General features: G+C 39.8%; 1 protein-coding gene across 1 annotated transcript; it reads left to right on the top strand.

Moving 5' to 3' along the window:
* The first annotated feature begins 2,081 nt into the window (after positions 1-2,081).
* Positions 2,082-7,585, top strand: manea (mannosidase, endo-alpha). Its single transcript, XM_058399745.1, has 5 exons — positions 2,082-2,185; positions 3,798-4,408; positions 4,613-4,722; positions 5,475-5,551; positions 6,419-7,585. Exons 2-5 carry the CDS (start codon positions 3,883-3,885, stop codon positions 7,053-7,055), a joined length of 1,350 nt encoding a protein of 449 aa, XP_058255728.1. The 5' UTR covers positions 2,082-2,185; positions 3,798-3,882; the 3' UTR covers positions 7,056-7,585.
* Positions 7,586-10,062: the final 2,477 nt, after the last annotated feature.

Genomic DNA, 10,062 nt, shown 5'->3' with positions numbered 1-10,062 from the left:
GGTCCAGGTTAAGGGAATAATGTACGCTTATGTGTGCATGTAAGAATATTTTATAGAACAGAACGGAACAGAATCAGCATGTCCATGAGCGGCATAGCAAGATAGACATTTCTTAAGGACTCTAACAAAGATTCCTGTAAATGAGTCAAAGCCATAAGATTCTTGTGGAGTCCCACAGAGTAAGACAATAAGTGCAGACTAAGTGCCAAGTCAACACAGTGCTGTGGTTCTCCCTGGCAAATTCAAACAGCCTGCTGGACAGAAGGCACTGATGCACTACTCACGTTCCCACACTGTTCCATATTCAGTGATGCCTGCTTTCCCCAGGGTGGTCACAAAAGCCTAGTTTCCAATTCACTACTTCACAGTATACAGTAATGCCGTTCTTCCTGAGTCGATCTGTTACCCCAAGGCTATCTGTTCTTAGGCTTTTGGCCCATCACCAACTGACCAACTGTGATCTAGCTCTGAAATCAAAACCCACTAGTCTTGTATGTCTAAAGATTTTCTGTTTTGCCTGATTCCTAGGATTTTTGCTCCAAAAGTTGCTACACATTCATTCGCCAAGTTGATTGCTAACAATTATTGGCTCCTGATATGTTCTGGGAACATTTGTTTGAATTTTGGTTCCTGTAACTATTGTATAGTGTTAAAATATTGTTTCCAGATACTATAATGAGAACAGTATAGGAACTTTCTGGAAAGGAAAGTTTGTAATTACTTACAAGAAAAAATGTAGCAGAATGCAATTTTGGCAAAGTTTGGCAAATAAGAGAACACTGTGTCTTAAATTTGAGGCACATCACCGGCACATCACTCATAAGCAAAACAGAATGTTCCTACAATGTTACATGATGTCCCTAAAGAACCGCTGAGGAACCACTATAGGGGGGACCCTTTACTGTGTTAATAAAAATAACCCTACGATTGCATTTCAGATATTTATATGAATCACCATCACAAATGGTTCAGTATTATCATACGTATTAAATTGACCCACAGTATTTATTTATTTATTTATTTATTCAATTATCTATTTATTTATTTATTCTATAATCAACTCAGAAACTACACTGACCTAATAGTTCCTCATGGGCCCTTGATTGCTGTTGTGGAAAGGATATTATTTACTGCCCAGTGTCACCCAAATGAGGGTGAGGTTCCCTTCTGAGCCTGGTTCCTCTCAAGGTTTCTTCCTCATATCATCTCAGGGAGTTTTTCCTTGCCACCGTCACCACAGGCTTCTCATTAGGGATAAAATAGGGATAAAATAGTTAATAATTAATTAATAATTTAATTTTCTCTTTGTTTCTCTACTTTTGTAAAGCTGATTTGAGACAATGTCCATTGTAAAAGATTCTATACAAATAAATTGAATATTTATTTATTTATTTTTTATTTTTATTTTTACATTTTTTTTATTTATTATTCTGGAACTTTCCTCCAACTGAATCAATTTCAGTTGATACATTTTACTTTAGGAAAATAAAGTTAAATGTTAATTCTACAACAATGCTTTAAAAAACAAAAACAAAAAACAATTAAAGTTAACTATACCCAATCAAATGACCGGGTATAGTTATATATATTATTTATATTATATATTTATATTATATATATTCATATTTATTATATATTTATATTATATATATTGGAATCGTTTTATTGTAAGGAACCGACTCTTGGGAATCGAATCACAACCGCAAGCCGAACGGCAGGAGCATCAATGTAGGTAGATGTTTATGTGCCTGTTTTACGAATGTTGTTCATAAATTAGTATAGCAGTATTTGCACACCAATAAATGAACACAATCAAGTTTAACTTTAACAATTTAGAACACAATCAATATTCACGGTAAAAAATAATAAAAATACTACACGGAAAATACACTGGTAGCTTATCGCTAGTGACATGGAGGTTGATTTTAAACAGGCGATTACGATATCTACCAAAAAGGACCTTCGAGATGAAGATAGTCTTATTCCGCAAATTGAGGTCGCGTCTCGAATAGACCCGTCCTCCCTACGTGCAAGTGCACTCGCTGGTTTCTGACACGATGGCTTTTGTAGACTATGTAGTGCTTTATTTATTTGATTGGCCTCCGTTTGGAACACTTCCGGTTACAGAGCGCTTGTGTTAGTGTTAAACACAGCACGAGAGTCACTTCCCGCAATGTAACTAAAGGTAGTTGTTGTTGTTGTTGTTTATTGTTTATTAATTAATCTATATTTAAAATCTATCGCTTATTCATTTATTCTTTGTTTTCATTTGTGCCTTCATTCGTCATTTGGCAATGTTAGACATAGCTTGCCATTGTGATATTTTAAAAAATAAGATTAAATATATATATATATATATATATATATATATATATATATATATATATATTATAAATATGTAGAATTTCTCATTCCCAGTGATTCTCTGTGTATTTTTATTTTTATCATCATCATCATAATAATAATAATGCAAAATGGCATGCACTTTACATTCAGATGGCTGCCCAAGAGAAATCCAGGCCATCCTGTTAATAATCAGCAAAGTCCAAACAAGTGCTGCAGTTTAATGAACTCAGGAAAACAGCCTTTTCTTCATATGATCAGGAAAGCAAAGTTAAAGATTTGTATTGCAATGTGCCTTGACTGACCATAAGACCAAAGTCTTGTCGCCCGGTTCACTGATCTTCCCACAAACCACTCCATACTGGTATCCTGCAGTTTTGGAGATGCTCTGACCCAGTTGTCTAGCCATCACAGTCCGGTGCTGGTCAGAGTCTCTCAGATCCTGTACGCTTGCCCATTTTTCCTTCTTCCAACACGTCAGATACTGACTGGTCACTTACTGCTGATTATATCCCACATCTTGTAACAAGATAATCATCTTTATTGACCTGTCAGTGGCTTTAACGCTATGACTGAACATAACAAAAAAATAAAATAGCATGCTCCAATCAGTCTCAGAAGAATGCAGGCAGTCTTCACGCCCTCCTGATATATTATGTCAGAACTTTTTCCATCCTCAATTTGAAATAACAACGTAATAAAAACAAAAAACAGCTTGCCATAATTTAGTTGCATAAGTATGCACACCTCGTAATCTACTACATAGTTGAAGACCACTCAGTCTTTTTGTGTGCTGTATTTTCCCACAGAAACATCCCCTTGTGCACAGCACAGTTCAGGTCACCACACAGATGTTGAGTTGGATTCAAGTCTCAGTCATTCAAAATCCTTGGTGTTCTTTTGCTTAAGCTCTTCTGGTGTTGATTTGAATGTATTGTCCTGCTGAAAGGTGAAATTCCTCTTCATCTTCAGCTTACTAGCGGACACCCAAGGCTTTGGCACTAGAATCAAGCTATTCACGGTTCCCTTCAATTCTGGCTGGAAAAGAAGCAGCACTAAAGCATGATGCTACCACCACCATGCTTCGCCGTGATTATGGGGTTCTTTTGGTGATGTGTGTTTTATTTATTTATTTATTTATTTATTTTTGCACCAGACATACCTTTTTTTTTTGCCACATGGTTTGGGATGGCCATGAAATAAAACCAGAGTGAATGTGTGGGTTGTTTAGAATGGAGAAGATCCCAAAAATGTGGAAATAATAGGAATTAATAAAGCAGCATTTAGAAGGTAATAATAAAAGGAGTGGTGTATAATGAAAAAAGAAATGTTAATGAGTGAAGAAGTCTTACACATGGCCTTCTTTTCAGCCGAAGCATATGCAAACGCTTGTGGTCAAAAGCGCATGTAAATGACACGCCTTCACCCCAGACACGTTTCTTGTATTTCACTAGGAATAAACAACATGACTGAGAAAAGACTTCAAGACACAGCGGTCAGAAATAGTGCAGACCTTCTGGCCGAGCTGCCGTCTGTGAGATGGGGCTGCTTCCTTGGAGAATGACGAGATTTCGGCGCAAGATATGCCTCGCCTTGACTGCACTGGCTCTTTTCTTTTTGGTCGTTATGAAAATCCTGTCTCCGGATGACAGGATACCGGGCGATGGCATTGAATTCGTTCCTCAAGAAGACGGAGACGGTGAAGGTGGTGGTGAGGTTCACATCGTGCCCAAGACCAGCGTGATCAAAAAGACATGGAAGGAGAAAGTCGTGAATGTTTTCAATAGAGGCACCCCGAGTGAAGAATTCCCTCCTCCAAATTACAACGTACACGTCTTCTACTACACGTGGTACGGGAACCCTCACTTCAATGGGAAGTACATTCACTGGAATCATCCTCTCCTGCCACACTGGAACCCCAAAATAGTGCCGGAATACGCGACCGGAATGCACATGCCTCCAGACGACATCGGTGCCAGTTTCTACCCCGCCTTGGGGCCGTATAGCTCTCGCGACCCTTCTGTTATAGAGGCTCATATGCAGCAGCTACGCACAGCAGCCATAGGTGAGACTGAGCTTGTGAAAGAAAAAGTTTTCATTACGTTTCTTTTTAACGTTCTGTAACAGCAGCTCAGGTTGTATTTTTGTCTGCATGTCGAATCACAGCTTCATATAAACTCTGTGTATACTTTTATACCATGTACTTGTACGCACTTCTCCAGTGGAACCGCTGTAACACACCATTTTATGCTCCTTCACGGCTGTTCAGGTGTCCTGGCAGTGTCCTGGTACCCGCCTGGAATGAAGGACGATAACGGCGAACCGACCGAAGGCATTGTACCTTTGATTCTGGAAGTAGCCTCAAAGTACAAAGTGAAGGTAGAAGTGTTCTCAATTTCATATCTTATATTTTTATTTTTATTAATTTATTTACTAAATGTAAAAAATTTTTTTTTACTTAATGCTTCATCACGATCTTCAGCTAATTGCATTTTATTTAATTTTATTTGTCATTTTAACGATCAGTTTTATTTTGACGCTATTTTTATAACACGAACATGTCTTTGCATTTCATACTACACAGTAACGGCAAAAGTTTTGGGACACCTCTCCAAATCATCGAGTTCAGGGGTTGGGCTCGGCCCCTTAGTTCCAGTGAAAGGAAATCTTAATGCTTCAGCTTCATACCAAGACATTTTGGACTTTGAATTTCATGCTCCCAACTTTGTGGGAACAGTTTGGGGATGACCCCTTCCTGTTCCAACATGACTGCACACCAGTGCACAAAGCAAGGTCCATAAAGACATGGATGGGTGAGCCCTGACCTCAACCCGATAGAACAGCTTTGTGATGAATTAGAGCGGAAGTGTTCTATCGGGTTGAGGTCAGGACTCTGTGCAGGCAAGTCAAGTTCCTCCACACCAAACTCACTCATGTGAGCATGAAATTGTCCAAAATGTCTGAAGCTGAAGCATTAAGAGTTCCTTTTACTGGAACTAAGGGGTCGAGCCCAACACCTGAATTCAATGATCTGGAGGGGTGTCCCAAAACTTTTGGCAATATAGTGTAAATATGATTGCATACGTGACATAAATATGAATTTGCTGATCTCCCCCCCCCCCTTTATCCAGGTGGTATTTCATATTGAGCCGTACAAAGGACGTGATGACAAGAGCATGCTTGATAACATTAAGTACATTATTGACAAGTGAGTATAAACTTTCAGACTATCGTGTTGAACGTCTCATTTGAAGTCGGTTACGTAATCTGAATAAGATGAAAAAGAAATACAGTGAGGGGAAATAACCACTTGTGGTTTTGTCACTCAGTGAATATGACCCAAAAAAAGGAATGATTTATGAAATGAGTGATCTGTTGCAGTTCTCCTGTTCACTTCCCTAAGAAAAGGAGGATCCTACGGATACAAAATCCTTCATAAGTAAGAGTTTTGACAAATTCAGGAGAAACCGGCAAACCCTGTCGTCTTGAGATATCTTGAGAACCTGGCTGTATTTTTGAGCTTCTTATCTTTGCTCTTGAGAACGTCCATCTCCTCAATCTCCTCAGATTCGGCCCCATGAGATTAAATTCTCCTCTAATAACACGACAATTATAAAAGCTCACTCCTGAAAATCATCCCCATGGCGTCGTAACCAAAAGATCTCTGTTTTTACATAACCTGCAGGTGGGCTTGCAGACTTGTTTTTGTATTTGTGTGGTTGTGCGGTTCAGACAGTTTCCTCCACGAAGGAAGGAAGCTGCTTGCAACATGCAGTCTAGATTTTTTTTTTCTCGGTGCTCTACATACGAGTCTGGACGGAGCAAGAAAGAAACTTGCTGCCTATTAAAAAAAGGAAAAAACACACAGGACAGGAAAAGCAAGAGAAAGACCACACAAAAAAAGAAAAGCATGCAATTTCTATAATTTAGAATAATAAATTATATTAAAGTGAAGCTTAACTGTGAACATAAATAGCAAGATCTTTGATTCATTTCCTTTAATAAACCATCTATTCCTTACATACTGAGGTTTATAATTTACGCTGACGTGTGATTTCTGTTCGATCCGCTCCAGGTACGGAGACCATCCTGCTTTTTTCAGATACAAATCAAACAGCGGAAAGCTTCTTCCATTGTTCTATATTTATGACTCCTATTTGCAAAGTCCAGCTATCTGGTCACAGCTTCTGAAGAGCACCGGGACGAGAAGCGTCAGAAACACGGCATACGACGGCATCTTCATCGCTCTGCTCGTGGAGGAGAAGCATAAACACGAAGTCTTGTCCTCCGGCTTCGACGGCATCTACACGTACTTTGCGACTAACAGCTTTTCCTACGGTTCCACTCAAAGGAACTGGAGATCCATTAAAGCCTTCTGTGATAGCAACAATCTGATTTTCATCCCCAGCGTAGGTCCAGGCTATATCGACACTAGCATCCGGCCCTGGAACGGTCAGAACACGCGGAACCGCATCAACGGCAGGTATTACGAGACGTCTCTGAGAGCGGCGCTGGAGACCAGGCCCGAGATCATCTCCGTGACTTCGTTTAACGAGTGGCACGAAGGAACTCAGATCGAAACGGCGATTCCTAAAACAAGAGGTCAGACTGCTTACTTGGATTATCTTCCCTACAAACCGACGGTGTATTTGGACATTACGCGCAGGTGGGCGGAGAAATTCAGCAAAGAACAAGAGAAATGGCTGCAGTGACTCGGATATACATTCCAGTATTCCGTCACCTCGCTCGGTGAAGGTCTGTCAAACGTCGTAAATGACGGCGAGAAGGATTGGTCTCCATAACGTCTGCGAAACACACCAATACCACCTTACAGTTATTTTATATTGTTATCTGCAATACCATGAATGCCCTGTTGCGAAAGAAAATTCGTCTGTTCAACAGATTATTGATCACCTTTGATTGTCTTTTTATTGCAGAAATTCATTTCTAATGAATTAGACCTCACGCTTTGGCTAATGAAATGGCAGGAATTCTGTAAAAATGCTAATCAGTCTGAATTCTGGAAAAATCTCCAATAAGTTGAAATACTTACAAAATTCGAAATATATTTTACCAATCTGAAGTGCAGATGTTTTTATTAATTACGCTACTGTCTAATCTCACCTTGGGTATCTTCTGGCATGTTGTATAAGATGTCTAAAACCTCAAAATGACCTCTGATCACGTTCTTGAAAAGCTACATCGAGGGGAAATAAACATTCGGACATGTCCGTATTTGTTATTTTAATTTTCATGAATCCGCTTAAAACGCACACATGCTGTATAATTGCTCTAAAGTTGTGCATGGACCACAACATTTACGACTATACAAAAGGTCCAAAAATGCAGATTTTCTTCGAGTATGTTGTTAAAGGCCAGCTGATTTGACTTTGGAGACACCCACAAATCTCCATAAAAGGCAAAACAGCAGAAATGACTAAGGAAATGGTTTCTCAACTCATGTCTGTGGTTAGGAATCTATTATTTTCAGCATAAAAGACAGAATTAAGTGAGGTGAAATAGAAATGATGTGAAAATATGAGTCTAATGTATACAAATGATCATGGACACCGATCACGCAGAGAAATCCCAAAGACGCTCGAATCCTTCACACCCTCCTTCCTGATGCCATGCCAGGAAAAGAAACAGGAAGTGAATGATACTGCACCGAGTTGCTCTGTATTTGCATAAAGTTAAACTTGTCACAACTTTGCCACGTCCACGTCCGATCGCCAACGTCTGCGTGACGCCAGAAGTCGAGAACTCTCGTTAAAAGTGAAAATGTCCTACATTATGGAGCGGAATTCTAATATTTGACAATATCTTTCTGAGATTCAAAATAAATGTTTTCCTAAGGATAAAAGAAAGCTTTTCATCCAACAAGTAGCAATTCTACTGAAGTTAAAGGAGGATACAATATTATCCTGATAGTCATGACACTTCTTTTTGTTTTTTTAAAGGCTTCTTTTTAAATAAAAATCCAAACAAAGTGACTCCCTCCCATTCTACTGTCCACACGTTTCCACTCACGGTCACACGTCTGTAAACTGACGCAGGTTGTGGAAAATGTTTTTTTGTTTGTGGTGAAATTGGTGAGTCAAAACATGAGCAGCCATTCACCGTTTCCATTCTAAAACATGGCGCGTGACAGACATGCTGAACGCGCTGCGAAATCACACACTAGCAAGACTAAAGTTACGTGAGGGAATAGTGAAAGGTTGTGGCTTATTAAGGAAGTCGGTGACAGCGCCGTCTGTGTTAGAAGATGTGTGTTAAACCGCTGTTTAACGCCACCGTCTTACGTTAATCCTTCGCCCACGCAGTCGTGTGATCCTCTCAGTCTGATAAACAATACATTTTTAAGTGTAGTTATTTACAGTCTTACATTTTGTACATCTGTTTTGTGGCTTTTAAGCCCCAGGTTTGAGGTCATGATTGAATAATGGGCTTGCAAATTCTAGATACATTTATTTCAAACGTAATTTATTTTGTGAACAATTAAGTCACTACACTGATCAGGCATAACATTATGATCACCTGTGTAATATTGTGTTGGTCCCCCTTTTGCTGCCTGACCCGTCCTGCACTGTGTATTCTGACACCTTTCTATCAGAACCAGCATTAACTTCTTCAGCAGTTTGAGCAACAGTAGCTCGTCTGTTGGATCGGATCACACGGGTCATCCTTCACTCCCCAAGTGCATCAATAAGCCTTGACCGCCCATGACCCTGTCACCGGTTCACCACTGTTTCTTCCTTGGAGCACTGTTGATAGATACTGACCACTGCAGACCGGGAACACCCCACAAGAGCTGCAGATTTGGAGATGCTCTGATCCAGTGGTCTAGCCATCACAATTTGGCCCTTCATCAAACTCGCTCAAATCCTTACGCTTGTCCATTTTTCCTGCTTCTAACATCAACTTTGAGGACAAAATGTTCACTTGCTGCCTGATATATCCCACCCACTAACAGGTGCCATGATGAGGAGATCATCAGTGTTATTCACTTCACCTCTCATTCACAGAATGGATATAATGTAACGTGCTTTATAACACATATTTTCCAGCTTTTACATCTAGTCCATTTAAGTCCATGAAGAAGTCAGTAAATAAATAAATAGTCATGGTAGCGCAAACCAATTCCTTTTTCACAGCTTGGTTTGAATCTCAGCTCTGCTTACTGCCTGGTTCTGTTCTGCCTCATGTTCATATAGATTTCCTCTGAGTTCTTTCATTTGCTCCTGAAATTTTATCCCCTCTTGGATTGTGTAAAATTTGTTGTGAGGCTTAATTCAGCCTATTTTTTAAAAAAATGCAACTTCCTCCAAATCATTGAATTCAGGGGTTGTTTTCCAGGGTTTAGTTCCATTGAAAGGAACTCTTAATGCTTCAGTATACCAAGACATTTTGGACAATTTCAACTTTGTTGGAACAGTTTGGGGATGACCCTTTCCTGTTCCAACATGACTGTACACCAGTGCACAAAGCAAGACATGGATGAGTGAGTTTGGTGTGGTGTCCTGACCTCGGCCTGATAGAACACCTTTGGGATGAATTAGAGTGGAGACTGTGAGCCAGACCTTCTCGTCCAACATCTGTGCCTGACCTCACAAATGAGCTTCTAGAGGAACGGTCAAAAATTCCCATAAACACACTCCTAAACCTTGTGGAAAGCCTTCCCAGAAGAGTTGAAGCTGTTATAGCTGCAAAGGGCGGGAC

The sequence above is a fragment of the Hemibagrus wyckioides genome, linkage group LG09 (genome assembly GCF_019097595.1).
Source record: "Hemibagrus wyckioides isolate EC202008001 linkage group LG09, SWU_Hwy_1.0, whole genome shotgun sequence".
Taxonomy (NCBI): Eukaryota; Metazoa; Chordata; class Actinopteri; order Siluriformes; family Bagridae; genus Hemibagrus; species Hemibagrus wyckioides.
This window is presented reverse-complemented; position numbering and strand designations above follow the sequence as displayed.

Excerpts from the sequence above, each read along its gene's own strand:
- manea (XM_058399745.1), top strand. The coding sequence starts at position 3,883 with ATGGGGCTGCTTCCTTGGAGAATGACGAGATTTCGGCGCAAGATATGC. Across the intron at positions 4,409-4,612 it reads GCTACGCACAGCAGCCATAG|GTGTCCTGGCAGTGTCCTGG; the intron begins GTGAGACTGAGC and ends ACGGCTGTTCAG. Across the intron at positions 4,723-5,474 it reads CCTCAAAGTACAAAGTGAAG|GTGGTATTTCATATTGAGCC; the intron begins GTAGAAGTGTTC and ends CCCTTTATCCAG.